Here is a 25,939-nt window from a genome sequence, read left to right as displayed (position 1 = left end):
CTATATGTACTTTAATATTAAAGTTCGTCCATTAGTCTCTCAAACATAAGACCAAGGGAGAAGTCGTTCCTCATTCCCATGTTTTTTTTCCTCTCACCAATGGTAACATAGAGTCATAGACCCACCGAAACGAGGAGAATGGTGCAGAAGTCCGAGGAACGACAGAGGGGTAGATTGTATCTTCCTTCATCCCATACTTCTCACTTTCACGAATGGCAAATGTAGACCCATGGCGTGATGGCAAGGATCACGAGTTCAAGACCACCAGAGGTACATTATATATCTTCTTCCACAAAAATTGCACACAATATAGCTAGCCATCATTTAAGCTGAGTCATTCTTCGGATAATTTCTCATACGAAAACAATTATTGCACCTAGTATTCATTATGGGTGTTGAAAGTTAGAGTTAATTGAAGTAATTAAGATTAAGTCAAGCACAAATAAATTCAACAAAGATATCTAGCTCAGTTATCTTTGGTAAGGGCATCTCTAGGTAACCACACAACAACTTTTACGTCTCGTTACAATGCACATACATATTTGCTAGTAGAAGTAAAAGAAGACAAAGCTTATTTGGTTGATGAGGAAATATGTGGTGGAAACTGCTTACTACGTGGAAACATGAAAAAAACTAATTTAAAAAATGCACTCTTGTGACTTGATTTTTTTTTTAAAACTTGACACATATGTAGTGCATCTATATATCTATTCACATGCAAAAGTTGGGATGTAAATTCATTTTTGAAGAAGTCATAAATTTCACTTGTATGTGCACTACAAGACAACCAATTGAAATATGACTTTGCATCTCAGCTTTTTGGTGTGAGTTTATATACGTATGGATGGAGTACATATGTGTTTCCAAGTTATCCTTATCAGAGAAAAAGCAATGCAAAGAAAACGCGAAGCGCATGGGTCACGTCTACTCCTGTATCGTACTCCGTAGGTGCGTGTGCGTACTTGTAATAATACAGCAGCCACCACTATATATACTCTATACTCTACAAGCCTACCGTCACTCCTACGTAGGAGTACTGTAGGATATGATCGATGGATCCACTGTACTCAGCCCTCGACACGTCTCTGTCCCTTCATGCACGTCGCAATGCCAGTCCAGCCATGCCCGTGCTCGGTGCTCCCTCCTTCCCCTGCAACTGCAAAGCTGCAAGGCCTGCAGTACAGTGTGCGACTTGCAAGTGGCAATGGCAACGGGCAGGGGGCAGGGGCCAGTGGGGAACGAACGACCAACCAACTGCCGGCGGCCACGCACTACCTGACACAACGACAAAGCTACCTAGAGGCTAGACAGAGCGTGGAGCAGCTAGAGTAAAGTCACTAGACTATCATGTCTCGCTGCTACGAGCACTTGGCCTCATACTCCTAGGCCACGTTTAGATTGAAAGTTTTTTCAACCTGATGAATAGTATCACTTTCGTCTTATTTGACAAATATTGTCCAATCGTGGATCAGCTAGGCTCAAAAGATTCATCTCGTGATTTCCAACTAAACTGTGTAATTAGTTATTTTTTTTTACCTATATTTAATACTCCATATAAGCGGCTAAAAATTGATGTGATGGAGAGAAAGTGAAAAAACTTGAAATTTTGAAGGTAACTAAACAAGGCCCTAGGCCTCGTTTAGATCGTGAAAAGATTTCAACCCGATGAATAGTAGCACTTTCGTCTTATTTGATAAATATTGTCCAATTGTGGACCAACTAAGCTCAAAAGATTTATCTCGTGATTTCCAACTAAACTGTGCAATTAGTTATTTTTTTTACCTACATTTAATGCTCCATGCAAACGGCTAAAAATTGATGTGATGGAGAGAGAGTGAAAAAACTTGGAATTTTGAGTGTATCTAAACAAGGCCCTACTGCCTTTTGCCACCACCAGTACCCTCGCCGGCTCACCCTCGGGCAACGAATAGCTCGGCTCGGCACGCACCGTCTCGCTCGCTCGCTTCGCCTCCGCTCTCAACTGTTACATCCAGCGAGCAGCTCACGGTGCCGAGCTCAGCGAGGTAGAGCTAGCTCGGTTTCCATATTCTCGCAACAACGCCGTGGTCCGTGGCGGCGCGCGGGGGCAGGGGCTGCGGCGCCGCGCGTTTGCGAGTTGGGGACGAGGAGGGGAGCGACGACGACATGGGTCGGGGCCGCAGCGAGATAAAGCGGATCGAGAACCCCACGCAGCGTCAGTCCACCTTCTACAAGCGCCGGGACGGCCTCTTCAAGAAGGCCAGGGAGCTCTCCGTTCTGTGCGACGTCGACTTGCTGCTGCTCCTCTTCTCCACCTCCGGCAAGCTCTACCACTACCTCTCGCCCACCGTCCCCTCTGTTAAGGACCTGGTCGAGAGGTACGAGGCCGTGACGCACACCAAGGTTTGGACCGACATTCGCCAGGTAATTTTGTTAGTGAGTAGAGCACGTGGCAAAGCATGCATGCTCTTATTAGCAGTAATGAACTAATGATGATGCTCTTGCTCGACGACGACGGCGGCAGGAGCGGCGCGCGGAGCTGGAGAAGGCGGAGCAGATGTGCGAGCTCATGGAGAAGGAGCTGCGGTTCATGACGGTGGACGACGGGGAGCAGTACACGGTGCCGTCGCTGGAGCTGCTGGAGCACAACCTGGAGGCGGCCGTGCACAAGGTGCGCTCCGAGAAGGACCGCAAGATCGGCAGCGAGATCAACTACCTCGAGAACATCGTACGTATCGCATCACGCCTACTGCACACCTCTGCTGTGATGATGTTGATGTGCCCTGGCCAGTCTTCCCCTAGATTAGTTAGATTAGATGGTTGATAGCTTCTCTCGATTCTGCTTGCTGCAGATCAGAGGACGCCACGAGGAGCGCTACGGGTTGTGGGACAAGGTGAGCAAATGATCTTTTTGCAAATCTTACTGTTCAGTCCCTTCTTTCGTGTTCCTATTCCACTATTCGCAAATCGTAACGCACGGCGCACGAGTGCCTCTGCACAAATATGGCATCTTATGACCTGTTCGTTTGGCTGAAAATATTGGCCGATTTGTTTTGAGAAAAAAATAATGTTCGTTAGCTGAAAAAGTATGACTTATAAGTCAAACGTAGCACTGAATTTTTTTTTTTTTGAGCCAGACGCTCAGAACCCCGATACTGCACTAGCATTGCTGAAATAGGCCCATTCTACTTCTACCGGTAGTCCCCGGATGGCGGCTGGACAGTCCAGCCCAGTTTCTGTTGGATACTACAATTTTAGAAGCACTGTTCATATCCATAATTTAACTTGGAAACCACCTGTTATTTTCTGCTACTTGGGTAGATGTGTGGCTACCAAATACGTACTCCTTCCTTTTACAATTTACAAAAGAATGCAACTACTTGATTTATTCAATTCAAACTACTTTAACTTGATGAAATTTATAGTAAACAATAGTATAACATTTATGTCTCCAAGTAGATTTTGTACGAAAAAATATATTATTATTATTAATTAATTAATTTAATGACACCTGTTCTGTATTATAAATTTTAGTATTTTTTATAACTTTGTTCAACTTTAAATTTGTTTGACACTTCAAAAAACGTTAATTGCATCTTGTGGACAGAGGGAGCAGTATAAAGAGGTAGCATGTGAGCTTAACTCTCTTAAGTACATTTCTTTGTCTAAGAACATTTCGGCCTGTTCGTTTGAACTTATCAGCCGGCTTATCAGCTAGAATCTACAGTATTTTTCTATCGCAGCAAAACAGCTTCAGCCGGCTTTAATACCAGCCGAACAAACCATTGATTCGTTGCACCATCCAAACAACCCAACAGATAGTTTATAACAGGAAAAAAAATCTTCCTACCTACGGCTTAGGCTTCTCTTTTTTACCTGTAACCCTAAGTGCCATGTAGGATCGGATAAAAAAATAGGTGCTCTATATTTGTCATGGTGGCTTGCACAAGCTACATATGCTTGAAGAGAGAATGTGATCTATGCTAAAAAAGAAGAGGAAGAGGAAATAAAGGTGATGTATGCTGAAAGAAAAAAATTTCTTTACAAACCACAAGTAGTGATAGTTCACATTCTGTAAAGTAACAGTCTCAACATTTTCTAGTCTACGTGGATCATTTTATTTGTACTAAAACCACTAGGAGTGTTAGTCTTCATTGGTGACGCCCTTAGCCGCTTATAGCAGATAAACAAACAATCTTTCTGAGCTCAGCTTATTTGGGAACTTTATTCAGCAACTCGAGTTCAGCTTTCATCGTTTTGGTGACGGTCGGACTTCTCCCATCTTTCCTTTTGAGATGGAGGAGAGTACAACTTGATAGTTGAAACCGAGCCAAGAGTATGTATACAGATTGTAGCAACTATACGAGTCTATCAAAAATAGGCATTTCCTTCATGCTTGCACACTCAATCCAATGAAATAGGATACTGGTTCCCTACAGAAATAGACGCTCAGTGAAATGGGACGGTGGTTCCCTACGAAAATAGACACTCACAATGGAGTAGTAGGATGGTGATTTCCAGCGAAAATGGAGTATAGGCAAAGAGAAATAGCTGTCCATCCATTCAGAGGAACCATGCGCTACTCATGCTATTGGCCTGTTCGTTTGACTTATAATCTATACTTTTTTAGTCAACGAATAATATTTTTCTTCTATAATAAATCAGTCAACGATACTTTTAGTCCTCGCTTATCAGCCAAACGAACACCAGCGCTGCTCCATTAAGGCCGAAAAAGTGACGCAACGGTCGCCAGGCTACAACATGTAGACCCTTCATGCTCTTGCTCTTGAAGGTGGATTGGTGTAACAGCTTTCGGCTTTCGCTTTACTACAGACTACAGTGCTACTACAAGCAGCTGCATCATGCTATGTACAGGTAGCCGATGCAGCCTAGGTAAAGTGAACTAACAGCTATTCTTGGCTTTGTGAGCACATCAATCAATTTTGTTTCCTTTGTTAATTCTGATTTTTTGTGCGTTTGTCTATAGAAATTTCTATTTTCGTATGTTCTGCATCTAGTGCAGACTATGTTAATTTTGACTTTGTGTACTATAGAAATTTCTATTTTCGTATGTTCTTGCATCTAGTCTCTAATCTGTGCCGAATTTCTTGTATTTTTTTGCCTGCAGCTTGCTCATTCTCAGGCCTCGAACAACAACGGGGAAGGAGGGTCGACCCCACCAAGCAGCGGCCTGGAACTCAAGCTGGGTGGGTACAATCCAATCCTTATGCGGCGGCCTTCTCAACTTCGTTTCAGACCAACTATTTTCAGTAGCAGTACCTAACCTGAAGCTTTCTGCAAACAAGTGCAGGTTTCAACTAACGCTGGCTGGAAGCTCGAGGATGGATCGAAGATTATGCTCTGTTTCTTAGTACTGTTTTGAGATTCAAAGTCACGTCAATTCTGCGATCGATGCCTCTGTACTCTTGTATGCTATGGTTGAGTGGTTGTTGTCCTAGTTGATCAAACAAGTCTCAGCTTGGTGTTAATGTTTTTATTCAGACGGGAGAAATTACCTTTAGCACTTGAGTCTTTCTTCGATTCAAATATATCCTTGTTAGTGGCCAAAAGAAAACGCTACAACCAGGAATGGGGGAAACAGCGCCAAGAATATCGCAGGAAGATAAATTTCTGCGTTTCTGAATCCAAGAGTTATCACGCTAAAACCAGATTGAACCCTGAATCCAAATAGAATATAGAACTAAAAATATGTGCGCATGGTGCTAGGAGCTCAGCAAGAACGTAGCAATATAGAGATCGATAATCACATCTCAAAGATCATACTAAAATGATCTCATCACTGCTCCCAAGATTAAGCAACGAGAAGCAAGGAAGAAGACGAATAGCAACGAGAAACGAGAAAACAAAATCAAACGAAAGAAGAAACATAAACATAGCGTAAACGAATTTGGGGTATCACAATTCACAACCAGTCCGCCGCGCAACGCCTCAGCCGGCACAGGCAGCCCCTCCTGGCCTTTTAACGGCGGCTGTGCTATGGGCGGAGAGGAAACCCTAAGGATGTGTGAAACGGCAACCGTCTGATCATGAGTCGATGAGCAAGATTTTGTTGCTGGCAAGGACTCCACAACTGGGCCAAGCCCAACAGTGTTGGTAGAAGATTGGGCCTGTCTGAAAATTCTGGAATTATACTCTGCTCAATTTTTTTTTTGAAAAATCTTGAATTATACGGTCCAGCCGCATTGTACAGAGCTATCATGAAAGTGGACCATGTCCAATTATTAGGATAGCTAGCTTTCTTTCTTTCTTTCTTTCTTTCTTTTTTACTTGGGCCCAGGTTGAGCAAAATTCAGCCTATCTAGCTAGAGGAACTTGGCACAGCACGCAGGTGTACAACAAGCTTATGTTCCCCGAGTTCGTTCAATAGTTGTCACTTTCTTCTAAGCATACAATTTTTTTTCTAGTTGTATATGTTTTTGTTCAACGAATTTCATGATTTTGTTCCATGTGCATAAATTTTAATGTTCTATGTGAGCAATGTTTTTCCCTAACATAGAGTTTTGTTCCACCCAAATAAATTAATCACAACTAAATAATTCTTCTGTCAATCAAATATAAACTTAGGGAATAGGGAGTGCACAGCCCGAAACGGAACCACGTAGAGAAACAAGCAACCACTCTCTTGCTTATCACAAGACCGTTCAAAACACGAGTGCTGGGCCTTGCTGTCCTTGAGAGAGCAAGAGAGCCAAACAGGGCCTCTCCCACACTAATTCCAATCCCACGGTCGCTCACGCGATTCTAGTGTGGTGAATGACCGTACCTGCCTGGATTGGTTCGTTTTCTTTTCCTTGTCCTATTTTTCTTTCCTTTTCCGGTGCATCACGGTGAATCACAGGCAACGCTGTGTTTAACGGACGCGGTGGGGCTACGCTCAAACAAATTTTTTATGCGACATGTACGGATGTGTCTTATTCATTTTTTTTTACTTTTACTTTCACGTGTACAACCTTTATAGACTTAGCCTTTTCTTTTTTTTCTTATCTTTTTATTTTTATTTAGTTTTGTTTTATGTGATTTTTTTAGTATTCTTTTCATTTTTCATTTTTATCCTTCTTTTAATTATTTTTTTCAAGCGTTGGCAAGTTATATAGAATAACTTATATACACAAGTTGTATAAAGTAACTTATGTACACAAGTTTTGTTTGATTACTTTTTTACATAAGTTGTGCTTCCAAGTTTTGGTATAAGTTATAGTTTTGTATTCTTTTCAATTTTTATGTTTTCTATCCTTCTTTTAAATATTTTTCTTTTAATTTTTTTTGTCAATGTTGGCAAGTTGTATAGCATAACTTATGTACACAAGTTGAATAAAATAACTTATGTACACAAGTTGTGTTTGATAACTTTTTTTAGATAAGTTGTGTTTTTATAACTTTTTGTATTTTTGAGTTTTGTTATAAGTTATAAGTTAATTTGTTACTTTGTGTTAAATAACTTTTGTGTTTCTAAGTTTTGGCATAAGTTATAAGGTAATTCGCTCTTTTGTGTTTAATAACTTTGGTACATATAGGTTATGTTTCATAAATTTTGTGTTTCTAAGTTAATGTTATAAGTTATACGCTAATGTTATATGTTATAAGTTATATGTTATAAGTTGATACATATAAATTGCTACTAGAATAAAATTCTTCGAAACATATGTAAGTGGGGGTCTAATTTTGTTCGTCTCGTCGCATATAACACATCGGTGCAAACAGAATTAAAAAATGGTACACCATTTAGCAGTTATAGTATTTTAAAATAAATATTATGATTTTTTAGATTGTGTCAGGGTGTTGTCAAAGGTATGGGCGTAGGGGTGTCCGTCGTGCACTCACCAAAAGATTAAATCGGAGCGCATAGCAGTATCAAATATGGTAAGACATGGGAATTATTTTTTTTTCTAAAAGAAGAAATTGTAGATGTTCGAATGTCGTTCGCTCAATTCATTGTTAGTGAGCGTTCGCCGATTAGTTCGGTCGCCCTCCCATCTCAAGTATCAAACTAGGAGATGTCCATTAAAAATTCTTCCACAGGAAAATTAACACGAGGAGAAAAAAACACACATCCAAAGGTTGAGGTAGGGGCGGGTTGGGCAGTTTCGAGGCCACTAGGCCTAGTGGGTGCTTGCGACTAGCAGGCTGCAGCGAGCGAACACCCGCTATGCCTGCAAAATATTTTTGTGGGCCGGCTCCGAGACACTGATTGGTGGGAAAATGCAAAGTGAACTAGTCACGCTCCAAAAGGCTGACTCTTTTGAGGGGCTAGGCATAGTTCATCTTGGAAATTTTATAAGGGCCATGAGATTAAGATGCTTGTGTCATGAATGGAATCATGAAGAAAGGGTGTGGGTTGGTTCAAACACCCCATGCAACTCAACAAACAGGTTCCTGTTTTGAGTAGCAACATCCATCTTATTGGGAGAAGGCAGGAGGACCTCCTTCTTGAACAATGCTTTGCTACATGGGCAACGACCTCTAGACTTTGGCGTCAGACATTCTCAATATCTCCAAAAAGAAAAAGATTTCGGTCCACAAAGCCTTGCAAAATAGCACTTGATAAGCGATCATGCAAACTTCACAGCTCAACATTTTTAGAATTTGTCCCGTTTTGGAGCACTGTAAATCAAACATAGCTACACATTGGCCAACTTTAATAGCCTAATTTGGAAAGCCTGGGCACCCTCATAGTGCGAATTCTTCTCAGTGGCTAGCTATCAAAACCGTAGATGGACATCAGATAGGCTTCAAGCTAATGGGTGTCTGATAACGATGAACCTTTTTTAGGATTGCTGCTTCACTAGGCATATTTTGCAGGGTGCTGCAACTTGGTTGGGCAATGCAGAACTTCGACCAATTAGGTGGACACGACAATGATGGTGGGAAAACATGGAGCACACCCCCATAATCGCTAGGGAGTACGCTCGATCACCATTTTGGTGTGTTGGGAGGTGTGAAAAGAAAGAAACTCAAGGATCTTCGAGCACAAAGAGGCTCCAAATCACCTAATCTTGCACAATATCGAAGAGGAGGCAGCACTTTGGGCAATGGCGGGAGCAAATCATTTATCTACGCTCAGACATCACTCTTAAACCCAATTTTTTCTTTGCGGGCTCAATTTCTTTCTTCTTTGATGAAATCATGTACAATTTTTTTAAAAGTCTTATATAGTACCTATTTAGATTTACTTTTTTTAATATAACAGGCAATTCTCTTGCCGGCTCCCTCTCACAAAAAGAAAAAGTTGCCCCATCCAAGGTCTACGTTAGGAACAATGATCGGTAGTGCTTCATAAAAGTAGAGACAAGACCTTGTAGAGTTAGTCCGTCGAGCTTGTTTAACAAGTTTATTAGCCACTTTGTTTATCTCCCTTTTGATCTGAATTCAGCTAAGATTGGTCTTATGGGCCAATGGCCAGGTCTACATTGTGGGTGATCTTCTTTGTGCAGCTTCAGCGACTATTGGTCTGTCGATGAGAAAATTGACGTCTTATAAATTGACATCCTGTCTCTTGCTTCTCCTACATTGCAGAGCTGGTCCTGTTCACTTCATTTAAAAGCTAGACTAAAAAGTACCGTTCGTTGATTTATTTTGAGAAAAAAATACTATATTATAGCTTATAAGTTTAAGTGTAATTCAGGCTGTTCGTGGTCTGGGTTTTTCGGCTTTAGGCGGGTTTGTAACCCAAGCCGCACGCTCGTGCTTTGGTCCGCTTTGGTTGAGGTCTCCAATGATTTGAGATAGAATTGAATTATCTAGTGGGTTGGTCTGGTCCGGGCAGTAGGCGGTTAAGCATTCAATAATATATCCTACAAAAGAACAAAAGTAAATAAGATTATTTTTTTATGTGACTTTTTTTTTTCGCTCTTCCTCCCGTCCGTGCGTTCCGCGTCGCGCCGGCAAAGGAAGGTCAATCACCGCCGAATAGAAGGATGGTAATCACCGGGAAAGTTAACGTCCACCCCGACTCTCTGCCCGCCAGTGCGATCCGCACTTCTCCCTCGCCGCCGCGCCCGGCCGCCGCCTCCTCTCCCTCCCCGTCGCATCCGCGCCGCGCTCGCCCATGCCGCCGCCTCCTCGCGATCTCCCCACGCGCGCGGACGTGGGTTCGATTCCCCTCCCCCTCCACCAGGAGTGCAGGGCAGCCCACCACGCCGGCCAAGTTGGTCACCAGGCCAGTGCTGGCCCCGCCACCAGGACGCCAGGGAGCCGGCCACCAGGGCGCCAGGGAAGGGGAGCGAGACGTGAGGAAACCCTGGTCTCCGGATCCGCCACGATGGGCTGCCTCGGCGGCGACGCGGAGCCGCAGGGCGCGAGGCGGCAGCCGCGGAGCCGCAGGGCGCGAGGCGGCAGCCGCGGTTCCTGTGCCCTCTCTCCCACGACAGCGGCGGCGCCCCCATCCTGCAGCGGCGTGGACCAGATCCGGCGGCGGCACCTCTCGATCCTCACAGGAGGCGGCACCCACCTCCGAGCACCAGCAGCAGCGCCCTACTCGACGTCAGTCACGGCGACGACTTCCTCTCCCCGACCGCCGCCATGCTGCCTGCGCCCCCCCGCTTGGTCGCCTCCCTCTTCCTCTCCCCGGCCAGCGACGCTTCCTCTCCCTCGGTGCCAGCGCGCGTGGATGCGGCGCTCGCCCCGCCACCGCCGATGCAGGCGCCCCGGCTCCGTCCACCCCTGTCGCCAGGCCGGCGAGTGAGCCACGCCTGCTGCCGTGCTGGTTGCCGCGCCGAGCTGGGAGGACGCCACGCCGCCGCGCCTGCTGCCACGCGTCTTCATCTCTGCCCAGGTCTGGTGCACCCCAATTTTTATGTCGCCGCTGTCTTCGACTACATCGACGCCGTCGAGGTTTGTGTCCGCTTCTTCTCGGTCTGGATCTGGGGTTCAATCTCCATGGAGTTGTCGTGGCCCTCCATTTTCATCTCTGACCAAAAACCCGGCGACCTGGTGCCTACATCAGCAGGCGTCTCAGGGTTCAGGTCCGCCGCAGGGACATCAGATTCGAGGCCTCTCCATTGACTCCCCTGCCTGGGCCTCAAGTAGCTAATCTCCGTTAATCCCCAAAGCCTGTTTGTGCGTGTGCAGGACTAAAAGAAATATTCATCCCAATTGCTGAGCCTATTGGCATCCTCCAAACTTCAGATACTTAAGTGCTTCTTTATGATTTTGAACAATCAAAGGTACCACTATAGTACTGGCATATGTGTAATGACAGCTTTTCCCATGTATTTTTCTAACCCTTTTTATTGTTACATCACACAATGAAATCACCTGATACTTTTAGGATATATATACCCTGCATATAGGAACTGAATTAGAATGTCTTTCATGTATGCTTCTTTTAACAATTTTCGTTACAGCAGACCATGGTGCAGTCCTGTATCAGGTCCCTGTGCTTTCCGTGTTCTCAAACCTTTATGGTCAGGATTGGTTGCAGGTGTGCACATCGGCTGTTTGTGCAAATGACTTATCCGTACGCCTACAAAGAAAACAGCACACCGGAGGTTTGTTTCAAACTTGCTTCTTGACTAGCTCGGCTATATTGTGCTTTCAGTGCTAACTGGTGCAGTTTGTTGTTCATGCCCTTTATCAGTTTGTTGGTTAAGTACACTTTCCATTTCTTGGAAAAAACATGCATCGTTAGATGATGTTCACTGGATGAATATAGCAGTTTTCTTTCTCTTTTGGCTTCTACATATGTGATATAGCTACGTTGTATATTTGTTTGTAGAGACTTACAGTTTGGGTCCAAAACTAAGAAGGACGAGTCATGATAACAAATACACATGTTTAGATTTTTACTCTCTTCGTTTCTTTTTAGGTGCAGTTGTGTATGCTTCCATTTGTTTTCATGCCGCACACTACCTGCTACCCTTGCTTTCATGCCTATAGTAATTAGAATTTTACTCTCCTCGTTTCTGTTTATGTGCAGTTGTGCATGGCTCCATTTGTTTTCGTACCACACACTACCTGCTGCCCAATTTCATGCCTATCGTAATCCTACATGGTCAAAGCAATACACTGTTCTTTCTACAGGCAAGCAACAGCATGCCTCTTTAGTTAATCTGCAGATGACTCAGATACCATACTGGCCTGTAGATTTGAAGGATGGCCTGCAGCTATTTTTGGCCTTTTATCCTTTTCTTGCGTATCAACGTATCTTATCATATGCTTCCACCATCGCCTCCCTTCCAAACCAATTTTTTTTTTTTTACAAATGAAGGTTTCCAAGTCACTGTTAGACATGCCCCATGTTCTCTTTAGTTTAATTCAGTTCTCTGTTGTTTGTTATACATGGATCATTTTTCTGAAAAATGATGTATGACGCCCCCATTCCTCCTACCTGCTCAACCTGCTGGTATTATTGGTTACCTATTTTAACGTTTCCTTTCATCTCCCCCCTTGTGTTTTCCTTGCTCTGTTTCATGCCTCATGATTGCAAACCACTAGCCCTAATGGATGTGTTACGAAACCCATCATGTTCATGTTTCTTATTGAAATCATGATAACTTTCCCCCCTTTGCTTCTCTTTGCTATCACATTGACAGTTCGCTACATAGGCTCTTTATTTTCCTTACTAACTTTGTACAATTAATATCTAGGTATGATATTCTATTTCTTACAAGTCTCAGCCTACCTTACATAGTGCAGATATCAAATTTTGGACTATACATCTCAATTTTGTGGTCCACAAGGCAGCATGTTAGTCGATGCCGGCATTCAGCTACCCAAGCTAGAAGGAAATACTTCTACTCCAGCAAGAAAGGCACTCCCTGCCTTACTCCATATCTCCATATTATCACGATACATCTAATGACATGTAAAAATTAGATGAATAATAGTGATAGTCAACGTTCCAAAGAGATATCTCGTCATTTTGTTATTAATCATGTAAATATTAGCTATGCAAAATTTTACCTTTGCTTCGTACATTTCTATTGATCTCTCGGCACCATGTCAATACTAGATACGGTAAACACAAAAATATTTACCCTGTTCAAAGCGTCACTTTTCCTTCAGGTGCTCTAGCTCCAAATATAATATACTTGTTACATAATGATCTCTCGGTACCATGTCAGTTCAAAAATTTCCATCTTCAATATAGCTAAATAATATTATATTGTTGTGTTTGATATTATCACACTGCAACTATTGTGCATGGAAAAAACACTGGCTAAGCTCGTTGATAAGTAAGGTCTGAGAAGAGGTTTACGCTATTTTTGACTAGCTATCAGTATAGGGATTAGCACTACCTATTATATCACTCTATTCTTAAATATGAGTAGTAGCTTGTCAGTTTGAGTCTCTATTTGCAGGTGTATTTGGTTCTAATCAGTTCTGCAGTAGGCGACCTCAGTCACCACCATGCATGGCCGTCCTGGTGTTGCGAACGCAACTAGGAAACCTAGGGGTCTTCTTCGGGCGCGGCTACGTGCAGTGCATGTCCTTTAACGAGGCAGAGCTCGCCCTGGGGTTTTAGGGTCTCTACAGGCTTGTGATGGCCGGAACGGAGCTTGCCGTGGTGGTGCTCCGGCCATGGCGAGCCTTTGGAGCGGTTCATTGGCACCGGCGTTCTAGAGCGTTGTGGGCTCGACAAGGCCGTGCTTGTGCTCGTGCGAGTGCAGAGTGCGAGTGCGCGTGTGTGCGTGTTATGTACCGTGACAAAGAAAAAGGCAGGGTCTTGGGCCTCTTAGGTGGAGAGACCATGGCGGTGGCCATGGCGAGCATATACCGGCGAGCGAGGCAAGTGTGGGGGCTCACTATGGGCTTGAGGTGGCTAGAATGGCGGTGCATTGGCGAGGTGTGGCCGTATGTTATCTTATTGTGCGATCTGTGTGTTTTTAGTACAAAAGTTTTTCTGTCCCGTAGTAACACACGGATACGCTACCTAGTATATATAATATCTATAGATGATGACATCCAGCTGACGTCGATCTCAGAGGAAAGCACCTGCAGGCGAGTGGAGGGCGCCGGCACGACGGGGCCACCGCGGCTCCGAGACGGCGGCCTGGGTGGTCATACATGCGGAGGCCACCGAGAGGGACAGAACGAGCACGAAGACTACCGTGGCGGCCAGCACGAGGACGAACTCCATTGCTGCCAGAATTTAAAATATTTTTCTCTCGTACTAAAACACCTTCGATCGGTTTATCGGTCAGCTTTAGGGCTTTAGGGGGTGTTTGGTTCCAGAAAATTTTAGTCTCTGTCCCATCGAATGTTTGGACACATGCATGAAGTATTAAATATAGACGAAAAAATAACTAATTGCACAGATTGTGGCTAATTTGCGAGACGAATTTTTAAGCCTAATTAGGCCATGATTTGACAATGTTGTGCTACAGTAAATATATGCTAATGACGAATTAATTAGGCTTAATAAATTCGTCTCGTAAATTAATCTCCATCTATATAATTAGTTTTATAATTAACTCATATTTAGCTCTCCTAAAAAGCATCCAAACGTCCAATATAACATGCACCAGTCCCTGCAACACCCCCCTCAATATCGGCCAGACCGCAAGACGCCCTTCTCGGCGTGAGAATGCTAGTGCTAGTGTTTCTACGGTGAAACGGTCAGCGCCGCGATCGATGAAGTTACTACTGGTACTTGCACGTCTTGCACCAGCTAAGCACCTGACACGCAATAAACCAGCGTGTGATGGAGCAAATTGCAGATAAACTAGCGATGCATTTATTGCCGGGGCGCTTAAACAACTGGTTGGCACGCGGAGCTGCTGCCCGCAGGAGGCGCAATGATCGTTACGGTGCGGTCAAACCAAGTCTCTTCTCCGCGCAAACCGATCCGGCCTCGCGCATTCATACGTATTCAGTGCACGAGCGTGTCGATTTCTTTGAGTTCTACGATGCATTCAACCCGCAAAACGAGCTTTCTGAATTCTGACGGGAGAACGAGGCGGAGAAGAACGTTTCTGCCTGTGCCTGATGCCCGCTGGTAAAACCTCCCATCGAACGGGACTTTTTACCGTTCTCTGTTCTCACTCATTTGCTCCAGACAGCCGAAATGGCAATGCGATGGCAAGCTTCTTCTCTACTCCTAGATCAGAGCACTGGACTTGTCTCTACTCCTAGTCTGGCATTAATGCAGCCTGCTCTCTCAAGGCCAACAAAGTCATTCAGCCTGTTCGCTGGTTGATTTTTAGATTGATAAACCCAGTTGATGTTTGTTTGTTGTGAGAGAAAAATATTATATCATGACTGATAAACTCTGGTTGAAATCAACAAGCGAATAGACTCATTAACTGTGAAGGGAATCTGATTTGAGCTGAACTTGCGCGCTGTTCGTCTGGTCAAACGGCAACAAGCTGCCATGTGGACGGAGGCCCAGTGGCTCAGATCGATCGCCCTATAAATTACCTCGTGTCCGAGACTGAGTCCAAGAGCACGCAAGTCACCCACTTCAATATTCCCACTCCAGCTCTTCAGTTAAGAGCTACGGAGTAGTAATTGTTAGTCAAATTAAGAGCGTGCCAAGCCAAGAACCCAGATGGCCTCCGCTTCACTGAGTAGCCGGGCCTTTCTGGCCGTAGCGACGCTCGCCGCTGCGGCGCTGCTGTACCCCGCCCGCCACGCGAAGGTCGCCGCCGACGACAAGGCCAGGGCGCCGACATCAGCCTACGACAGCGCCATGCCGCCGTCGCCATCGCCGCCCGTGAACAATGGTGCGTCACCGCCGCAGTCGTCGCCCGGCGACAATGCCGTGCCGCCTTCAGCCTACAGCAACGCTACGCCGCCGTTGTTGCCCCTCGTTCCGCCGCCGCCGCCGCTTCCCTTCGTCATCGTAGAGGGCACCATCTACTGCAAGAGCTGCAAGGGGAAGGGCTACAACACCGGCATCGATGCGTCGCCTCTGCAAGGTACGCACGCATTATTATGCATAGCTACGTGTGAGCGACAAACGCTAGCTGTTGATCTCCGAGCATATAATATGCACGCATTGACATCGTTGCGCATGCATTGCATGCATGCAGGGGCGACGGCGATGATGGTGTGCTACGGGCGGAAGGTGGTGAATGCGACGGGGACGGTGACGGACGCCAACGGCTACTTCCTCATCATGTTCTACGACATGAAGAACTTCAACGGCAGGACGTGCAAGATGTACCTGCTCTCGTCGCCGACGCCGCAGTGCAGCAAGCCCTACTACCCGCCCAACCAGTGGATCGGGCTCTCCCTGGTGAGGGAGACCAGGACGATCCCGCCGGCGGGGCTGCAGGGCGTCTACACCCCCACCAGCGTCCTCTTCTACGCCCCCGCCGCCAAAGGCCAGTGCCCCTACTGATGACGACGACCTCCTCGTTCAGATGACCACCACTGGTCGGCGCATGGGGCGTACGTGGCCGACGTGCACGTTCAATTCGACGCCAGCCAGTAAGTGATAAGTAGCTGGCTAGGCATTGCGTTCTTAGCTCAATTACATTACATTCTAGCAGTGGAAGTTCAGTTCTAGCAGTGATGACGATACTTCGGTTAATTTATCGTCGATTGTTGTCGGTGACATTGAGTTCTCATAATTGGCTACATTTTTTTGTACTAGTTCTTTATTTCTTTTAAAATTTGTCATTTGTCCTTTCTCATTTTTGTATGTGTGTGTCTATAGTGTGCGGTGTTGACATCGCCGGCTTTGCAGCGGCGAAGTTGCATGCTCGATCTGAACACTACTAGATCAGATCTCGAATCACGCATCTGGACATTGGAAGCATCTGCGCAACGCCGCAACCATGGTTTTTAACCAGCGAGCTAGCTGGACCTCTTGGTTTAATACATTCAGGTCGATCTTCTAGAAGAGTGCATAGCTTCCAATAAACAATCTTAGATGTCACGTGCAAGCGATCCCGTTAAGCATGGCAAATGTTAGTGTCACGTATTTGGAATTTTTTTCATTGTGGCTAGCCGTACCACGAAAACTCTTTCTAAAGACGGTTGAAATAGATTTAGATGCGGCTGCTTAGCTCGTCTCTACCTATGTGCCTCTAGAAATCAATGATTTCTACAGGCGAATATCTAGCCGCTTCTAAAAATTAATTTCTAGAGGTGGATCGAAATCCATAGAATTTACAAATTAGACCAAAAACTTTTAAGCCTTGGGAGAAGCCCACCAGGAGACTCTGCACGTCGCAAGTCACGAGTTAGGTGATTTTTGCTCAAAATACACACAACTCACGGCCTCGCACGTCCCTTTCTAACATAAGAACTTCATGGGCCATTTTAACAAATATTGAAAACCTAGAAATTGGCTATAAGGTAGGCCCAAGCTTTTCGTGCTATCATCATGGGCCTAGCTATAAAGTTCTTACCATATTAAAACAGTCCAGAAGTAACGCTTTTGTTTTCTATATTATGATACCATTTTCTATATTATGATACCGTTTCTGAATTTTGCCAAACATAAAAATTTATTATTTTCAATGGGTTTTACAACCATTTTCATCCATTTTTTTTACTCTTTAATTGCTAATATAGAAATATCCCGAACCGACCGCTTCCGTTTTCTATATTGTAATACCGTTTTCATCCTGTTGTTTCTAAAAAAAACTAATCTCATCTGTTAGACTGTCTCCAACAACCATGACCTAAAATACAAAAATTATTCGTCTTTTGGGTAGCGCTATAAGCAAATGTTTCAATACCTATTTTTGGTCTTCTCCAACAACAATACCAAAAAGACAACCCTTTCTGCAAATGGGTCTTCAGTAGAGAGAATAATCGGATTTGGGTTATGCCTCTCCTGGCACCTAAAATAGGTCTTACATATAGATACTCTGTTGGAGGCTATAAGTATTGCGTTGAAGACCCATTTTGGGTTTATGTTTCGCAATGGGTCTCCTTCGAGCAGTAGCAAAAGAAAGAAGCTGAGTAGCTGAAATCTCAAGAAAAAGAAAAAGCTGACATATACGAATACACCTGATGGTTCCGCTTATCCGATCATGTTACAATGTCCGCAGTTGACCGAGGGTCTGTGTACAAAGTAGCAAGTACACGCATGCGCTAGTGCTAGAGGGAATCATTGATCGTATCGCCTAATCCCTACAGGTATTTTTGCATCACAAGTGTATCGTCGTTCGGTTCCTGGAATAGATTTTCTGCCGGAATGATCGGCTAAATTTGTATAATATTGATCAACCGGAATGGTTTCTAATCCTGTTGGTCTAAATAACGGCCGCCTCTCTGCTTGCTTTAGCGTTTGGCAAAACACAGCTGCCACGAGAGCCCAACTGGGGAAACATGATCTTTGGGTTGACTTTTGCACGCGCCCTTTGGTCGTGGGGCGGCGGCAATTATGTGAACCCAATTGTTGCGGTAGTGATCACCAATCACAAATTTAAAAAAAGGACATCCCTTTGATTTGTATGCAAAGAAAGAAGTATGGCCGCCGCCTTTGCTGCTGCCTGCTGGCAAGTGGCCAGAGCACCTGCAAAAAGTAACGAAATCCTTGCGTGCATGGGACTGTGGCAGCAATGCTGCATGCATGCATCAGCGCGAGAGAGGCTTTCAGGCTTCAAATAGCTGCATCGTGATTAGTTCGTGAGGGTAGTAAGAATGCTTGCTTCACCGGCCGTCGGCGTATCACATAATTTAAGGCCCTCTAAGACTGTTTGGATCCATAGTTTAAAGTTTAGCAACTAAATTTTATACTATTATTTTAGCTCTTAAGGTTTCAATAATAAGAAGTCTAACGTGTCATCGTCTAAAGTTTAACTAACCTCAGAAAAAAACTTTAGACCACATAAGTAGTCTAAAGTTTCTGTCTTTAACTTTAATAACCCACTAAACTTTAGACCATATGATCTAAACATGACCTACCTAAATATTGTGATTAAAATTGGGTTGACCTTTTTTAGCATCTAGGTGTAGTACAGTTAAATAACTGGAACATAATCCACTTATGCAGTTTCCGCATGCAATGCACAGCCGAATCACATGCATATGAATGTGTGATCGGCGGCCAACGTGTGAGCCCCGTTTCCTCAACCAAAGCTGTCACACACAAGCTGACACGCATATTCCTTGCAGAGTGAAAACCTAAACGATCATTTGTTCCTAGCACGGAATCTGTCTGACAGTGACCCACCCCGTCCACCTCGTGCTCCTATAAATTGAACCATCTCTCAGCACATCGTTAAACAGCATAGCTTCTGGCTTCTTCGATATATAGGAGTGCACACCAGCTTACGATCATACGATGGCTTGCGTCGCGAGATGCCTTGTGGCCTCCCTGTCCCTCGTGATCCTCGCCGTGGGCTGCTTGCCATCCCGCGGCGAGGCCATGGGCCTGCCCCAGCCACCGCCGGACATCAACTTCACCGTCGCCGTCGAGGGCATGGTCTGGTGCAAGAGCTGCCGGTACGGCGGCTACGTCCGGTCCATGGACGCGTCGCCTCTACCGAGTACGTAGCTTAGCTAATTAATGTTCGGCCGTCACTATCGTCGTCTTCTCATCTCTGCCTGCCCCGTATACTGATACGACGTACATGTGACCTTTTGATTTTTATGCACGTATTGATGCAGATGCTGCGGCGCTGCTGCAGTGCCAGCGTGGCGACGACGGCAGGGCGGTGTCCGTGTGGAACACCACGGACGCCGGCGGCTACTTCCTGATCCTGGCGGATTGGCAGTCGGCGGCCTTTAAGAGCAAGGACTGCGAAGTCAAGGTGTACGTGCCACGGTCGCCGGCGCGCGGCTGCACAGTGGCCGTCAAACCCAACCCGAAGGGGGCGCCGCTCAAGTTTCGAAGGTTCGTGCCGCTCTCCGGCGAGATGCAGGCGCGCTATTCGGCCGGCGACTTCACGTTCGCGCCGGAGGACCCCACCAAGTGCTAGCTACTACAGTACTCCGTAGCTGCGTAGCCGACTCTGGACGTCGAGAAGCGCGCAACTAATCAGATATATACGGGGTATCTTACATATGTTTGTAGGGAAAATAATTGACGATGTAACATTAATCTGGCCACGGAAAACATCTATATCGCCATTTTTTCCAGCAGCTTGAAGTGTGTCTCTTTTTAGAGGAACATTTTTAGTAGAAATCTCTAAACGTGTCTCATTTAATTTCAAATATCTTATTCCAAAAGAAGCCTCAAGCAAATTCTCAAACCATTTCTACGTTAAAAAATAAAATAAAATACCCCTCTACATTCTGATAAAATTTCACAAAAAATAACCAAGAAATACACTTATTCTATTTCTCTATTTTTACCAATGCAATGCTATTATGAAAAAGTGCACTACTACAATAACTAATTCCAGAGACGATCAAGAAGATTAAAAGGATCCGACAACTCCCTAGCCTTTGATTCAATGTCTGTTAACCAAAGTTTTTCTTTAGAACAAAGAAACTTTATATTACTTCAGTTCTTAACAGGATACATTGAGATAAAAAGTTGGGTATATCATACAACCACATATATTCAGAATTTGAAAGCAAAGCAAACTTGGCTGTATAATGCGCAACCATGTTTGCTTCCCTCCTCAGATGAACTAAAACAAAATGTGTGCATTGTCGACTAAGCTGTTAACCAAAGTTTAATTGTATGACCGTCGCCTTTGTTAATAAAATAAAAGAAAGAAAGAAATGAGCCGCGCGGGGCGTCGATCTATAGGCCTCAATTTGGGCCACAGCCGTGGGCATCAATCTGGGCACCGCCATGCATACCGAGACGTGATGCACTTTGCTTCCACGCCACTGCGCCTATGAGGAGGGGGAGAGAATGAGAAAGAGGGACAAAGGAGAGGAAGACATGGAAAGGATTCGCTCCTGATTTACAATGTATTCACCGGACTCGAGCTCCTCCATGTCAGATCGGGCCTCTTTCTCATCGGATCCGGTTACAGAGTGGTGGGTGGAGCCGTTGACGACGCCTACATTCCTGTGCACCTCTTAACCCAATAGCGCCTCGGCCCAGAGCCCCCTCCCCTAAGCGCCTTGGCTCCAATCTCCGCCATCGCGACGTCCTCCTAGGCTCGGAGCCCCTGCAAAGCCTTGGCCTGCTAGCAGCAGCCACCTTCGGCTCCCTCAAGACCCCGCCATCGCTAAGTTGATGGGTTTAGTTGATCTGTTGCTGAACAAGGCGTCCCTGCCCATCGTCATCCTCTTCATCTCCAACGATCCCCACCATCCTGATGGATTCGTAGTCACTAGAGGTAGGATCGAGGTCCCAGACCCCCTCCATTGACCTGGCTTGTTCGGTTGGCTGGTTCGTATCGTTGCTGATTCGTTTACGTGAAAGAGTGGTACTGCTGGCTTGTTTGCTACTACAGTGCTCATGGGAGGGGGCTGGCCAGCCAGCCCAGCCAGCCCCAGCCCAGCGAACGAGCTGGCATCGGCATGTCAGGTACATTAATGGCACATGCAGCACAAGCACGATGGAGCCATCGACCAACAACCCAAGAAATAAAGCAAACAAGAGCAAATGAGGGACGGGAATGGAGACCAAAGAGAGGTCGAGCGAAGTGTGATGCTACAAGAGATGGTAGGAAGTGGCTGAGTGGAGAAATGACGTTAATTAAGGTGTAAGGTGGGATGCGTCGGCTGACGGGGCGACATTATATACTCCTAGGGTCACGTGCCTCTACGAACCAACTGTTCTATCGTATCGTACCCATGTCATCCAGTGTGTCTCTCTAGGGCCCCCAAACACAACACTAAAGCATCGGCGTGTGCCGCCCCGACACTATAAGAAACAGGCATGCTCATGGTTAGGGACGAGCCAAACATATACAAGCCTCGTGCTGGCCTATTATATTTGGCCGAGTCCCATCTAGACATCTATAATTGCAGCACTATTTTTTTTTGGGTTGACTTGCGCATCTACATCGTGGCACTGGCGGAGGTATCCATCGGCCAACCTGCTCCGCCCAAAGAAAAGTTTACGAAGAGTTCAGCTCATTCGAATGATTCAGATGTTCAAACATGCAACAATTTTAGTATGGTAGTGCTCCATCTAGAAGTCTAGAACTAGAATCAAACACAAGCCTTCGTGCCGTCGCTCACCAGTGCCGCCATAACGCGGTAACCGCGAGCTAACTACTGGTACCCAATTCCATTCTTACAGCCATTCACTGCTTTTCAATCCAGCGAACGATCCGACAGCTGCAGCCTTTCCCACTTGCTCAAGTGATGGGTCACGTTTACCTCCTGGTTCACTCGTTCGCTTTTCCCGTGTCCTTTCTCATTCCCGTGACTTTTCCATCCCCTTCATTTTTCTCGTGTTTTTCATTTTCTCTCTTGGTGTGAGGTCTCGGTTCTCGCCTGGCCACCAGCACTCGGATGTCAGCCATCGGCGACCGGAGGCGGCCACCCGTCCGGCTATCGGCGACCGGAAACGGCGGATGTCAGCCGCACGTCCGGCCATGGGCGCTCGGAGGCAGATCTCGGTTGGCCTTCGCATAAAGTTTTCCAAACGGGCCGCCCGGGCACGGTACGGCACTAGCACGGCGCGACACGGCACTATCAGGCACGGCACTATCAGGCACGGCATCCTGACCGTGCCGTGCCGTGTAGTGCCGCCGTGCCACCACTCCGGTCCAGGCACGACACTAAGGAGTCCAGGCAGTGCCGTGCCGTGCCACAAGGCACGACAGCCCAGCGGATTAGTGCCGTGCCTGGGCACTAAAACCTCAATAACACTTAAAATGTTCACAAACAGCAGCACAATTCTTCAAATCTTCAATCAAACTATCACGCTTAGAAGGGCGATTAGGCCTGCTGCTTGAGCCGTCATCACCAGCGGCTTGAGCTTGAGCGTCGCCCTGGAGAAGAGATGAAGAACATCAAGAAGAAGAAGAAGAGATGAAGAACAAACAATTAAGAACAAGAAGTGAAGAACACCGAATCAAGAACAAGAAAAGAAATGAAGTGAAGAACAAGAAGCAGATCTGAGCTCACCTCGCTTGACGGAGCACCAGAGGCAACGGCGACACCGACGTCGCTCAGATCCGGCGTCCTGGTACCTCAACGCATCCTTGCGGAGCCCCAATGACGCCGGAGTCCGGCGAGGTCGACGAGACCGACGAGAGAGAGACGACGAGGAGATGGAGACAACTAAGCTACATCGCCGGTCAAGGAGAAGAGGGGGGGGGGTGTAGAAGGCCGTGCTGTGTGCCCGTGCCCGCCACCGCTGCCGTCACCAGCCACCGGAGGGCGGGAAGAAGAGAGGAGATCGGGTGAGTGAGCGGCTAGGGTTTCGAAGAAGAGAGGAGAGCGGAGCGGAGCGTGGAGCGGACTGGGAAGCGGCCGAGCGGGGGAGAGAATGAGCACAGTGCTCAGTGGCTCAGCGCAGCCAGGAGCGGCCGCTGGCTTATATAGCCACTCGTCCCAACCCTACATCCAACGGCTAGGAATCGCCGGGGTCTCCATCCAACGGCTCCAAGCCGTGCCGACCCCGTGCCGGCCTCTGGAGCGGGTCGTGCCCGTGCCGTGCCAACGGGCTGGCATCGCGGCCCAGGCACGGGCACGGGGCCGTGCCGTGCTTGGCACGGGCACGGGAGAGGCCGGGCCGGGCCGTTTTCGTACCGGGCCAAATCAGCATCGTGCCTGTGCTGGCCCGATGGGCCTGGCCCATTTGGAAATCTTTACCTTCGCATCACCAACACTTGGAGGCGCTGGATCTCAGCTGCCCGTCCGGCCACCAGCAACCAGAGGCGGCGGATCTTGACTGCCCGTCGCATCATCAGCACTCGAAGGCGGCGAACCTCAGTCGCCCGCTGCGACACCCGCGTTTGGAGGCGACGGATCTCAGCTTCCCATCGCGCCACCTGCGCTAGGAGGTGACGGGTCTCGGTCTCTCATCCGACAACTAGCACCCAAAGACGGTGGACCATGGGCGCCCATCCCACCATGGGTGCCTGGAGGTGGCAGATCTTGATCTCCCGTACAAGGACCAGCGCCCTGAGGTGGTCTGCCACTGTCGCCCATCCGGCCACCGGCTCTCGGAGATAGCTTCCACCTCCTTCAATCTCGTCAGGCCTTCGCTTTCATCGTACATGCATCATGGTGAGCTTAAGCAAACTGATGAGATTTGATACCTTTGTTCCTTTTGGTGGATCAGTTATGTCTATCATGCTTCTGCAAATTAAATTTCCGATGCTCATGGGTTGTGCTTAAATTCATTCATCAGTTGTATTGAAACTTGCAAGTTCTAGCATCAATTAGTGATAAAAAATCTGCTAACTTTGAACAACTATACTGAAACTGGTAACTTGCAAATTCTAGCTCCCAGTTAGTGATAAAATGTCTACGTACTTTGAACAAATCTATTGAAACTAATCATATATAAATCTAAATTATCACTTAGTTATGTATTCTCCTTTTTTGCTTAATATATGTTTTGCATCTCTTGATTGATGAACACTCATGAATTATTAGTGTCGGGTATCGATATTAGGGATACCAAAAGCAAGAAAGTTAGCGCCCACGCTGACTTCCCCGGATGGGCAAGACGTATTAAAAAGTCTCGCCTGACCTCAAGGCCACGGGCTCCGCCTCGCCCGACCCCAAGGCCACGGGCTTCGTCTCGCCCGACCTCGAGGCCGCGGGCTCCGTCTCGCCCGACCCCTAGGCCGTAGGCTCCGTCTCGCCCGAGCTCGAGGCCGTGGGCTCCATCTCGCCTGACCTCAAGGCCGCGGGCTCCGTCTCGCCCGACCCCTTGGGTTCGGGCTCCGTCTCGCCCAAACCCTCGGGTGCGGGCTCCGTCTCGTCCGACGAGAACCCATACCGCCGACAACCACTCTAGATCCAAGCGTATGGGCCTGGGTCAAAACCCTGACACCAGGGAAGAGACTGGCATGCCTTGATATAACCCACGGCCATGACGGGCCATATCTGAGGATTCACATCAAGAACAGCGTCGGGCCTGCCGGTGCTGTTCTGTCTAACCCTCGTACGAACGCTGACAGGCGCGTCAGTTCACCACGACGTCCACTAGGATAGAATGGAATGCCATGACTGGCAGATGACGCCTGCGCCAATGACGAACAGGGTCGCGACGTGAAGCCATCACTGTCGACATCTACAGGATCGGTTGGACCCGCATGAAGGAGTAGAAGGACCCGGCGATCCTGGAAGCCTTCTGCTTCCTCTCGTTCTTCTCCTTTTTCTTCGCTGTAATCCACGCTTTCCCTTCGCCTATAAAAGGGGAAGCAGGGCGCCCCATGAAAAGGGAATCCAGATCCACACGAGATTGAACCATGAGATAAAAACACAAGAGCACGAGACGAACACATGCCTGAGGGGCGATCGAGCTCTTAGCACCCGTTCACTCCTTCCATCAGAGACTTGGGATCCTTTCTCTCTGTCGTCTGTTTGTAACCCCTACTACAAATTAAGTGCCAGTAACACGAGCAGCAGCAAACTGGACATAGGGGTGTTTCGTCCGAACCAGTATAAACCCTTGTGTCCTCTGAGCACACCATCCGAGGCAGACGCGCAAATACAAATTTACTCATCGGTGGTCCAAAAACACCGACAATTAGCTTGTATTTTTAGGTCATTGTTGAATGATTTTTCAAGGAGTAGGTCATTGTTCCATTAATAATGTCTTCAAGTAATGTCATTGATTATTCACTTTGAAGATTGCAACGTAGTAACACAACTTTATTCATGGTACAGGTTCCTGATTCCCTTTGAAATACCAGTTATGCAATTCATTTTCATACTGTGTTCCAAGTTACACCTGTAAACAATACTTTTGCCCAAACAGGTGAGATTTGTTGTCATCATATAATGTCTTTTGTCCTTCGATAATAGTGACCCTAGCTGAAGTTTCGGATGAAAGAATTTTGAAAGTAGAAATGGGTAAACTAATGAACTTTTATGTTTGATTGATAGTGAATAGGCAATGTTTATCCATAGCTTACCTGATTGGAAGTGTTAGGATGATGACTTTCTTTACATATTCTATCCCATAGTAATAAGTTATGCAAAGTTATACTACTAACTTTTG

At 46.5% G+C, this 25,939-nt stretch overlaps 4 protein-coding genes across 20 annotated transcripts; all 4 read left to right on the top strand.

Annotated features, from left to right (window-relative positions):
- The first annotated feature begins 1,939 nt into the window (after positions 1-1,939).
- Positions 1,940-5,441, top strand: LOC136452888 (MADS-box transcription factor 32-like). Its single transcript, XM_066453472.1, has 5 exons — positions 1,940-2,403; positions 2,504-2,707; positions 2,832-2,873; positions 5,108-5,186; positions 5,291-5,441. Exons 1-5 carry the CDS (start codon positions 2,146-2,148, stop codon positions 5,299-5,301), a joined length of 594 nt encoding a protein of 197 aa, XP_066309569.1. The 5' UTR covers positions 1,940-2,145; the 3' UTR covers positions 5,302-5,441.
- A 4,430-nt stretch (positions 5,442-9,871) lies between these two features.
- Positions 9,872-12,967, top strand: LOC136450400 (uncharacterized). 17 transcript variants are annotated; one of them, XR_010758336.1, is made up of 4 exons: positions 9,872-10,830; positions 11,068-11,162; positions 11,420-11,486; positions 12,634-12,967. XR_010758336.1 is itself a non-coding variant. In XM_066450817.1 (4 exons), exons 1-4 carry the CDS (start codon positions 10,519-10,521, stop codon positions 12,811-12,813), a joined length of 663 nt encoding a protein of 220 aa, XP_066306914.1. In that variant the 5' UTR covers positions 9,872-10,518; the 3' UTR covers positions 12,814-12,967. The 17 variants fall into 17 exon arrangements, 8 of the variants coding, with proteins under 8 accessions (XP_066306914.1, XP_066306912.1, XP_066306913.1 ...); XR_010758335.1 differs by having other exon boundaries at positions 11,408-11,486; XM_066450817.1 differs by lacking the exon at positions 11,068-11,162 and adding an exon at positions 11,915-12,018.
- Positions 12,968-15,487: 2,520 nt separating this feature from the next.
- Positions 15,488-16,282, top strand: LOC136452887 (non-classical arabinogalactan protein 31-like). Its single transcript, XM_066453471.1, has 2 exons — positions 15,488-15,857; positions 15,972-16,282. Exons 1-2 carry the CDS (start codon positions 15,488-15,490, stop codon positions 16,280-16,282), a joined length of 681 nt encoding a protein of 226 aa, XP_066309568.1.
- A 2,901-nt stretch (positions 16,283-19,183) lies between these two features.
- LOC136452885 (non-classical arabinogalactan protein 31-like) lies at positions 19,184-19,820 on the top strand. Its single transcript, XM_066453470.1, has 2 exons — positions 19,184-19,388; positions 19,510-19,820. Exons 1-2 carry the CDS (start codon positions 19,184-19,186, stop codon positions 19,818-19,820), a joined length of 516 nt encoding a protein of 171 aa, XP_066309567.1.
- The last annotated feature ends 6,119 nt before the right edge of the window (positions 19,821-25,939 follow it).

Source organism: Miscanthus floridulus, chromosome 5, assembly GCF_019320115.1.
Source record: "Miscanthus floridulus cultivar M001 chromosome 5, ASM1932011v1, whole genome shotgun sequence".
NCBI classification, from domain to species: Eukaryota; Viridiplantae; Streptophyta; class Magnoliopsida; order Poales; family Poaceae; genus Miscanthus; species Miscanthus floridulus.
The sequence above is the reverse complement of the archived record's forward strand: the minus strand, read 5'-3'. Positions and strand labels throughout refer to the sequence as shown.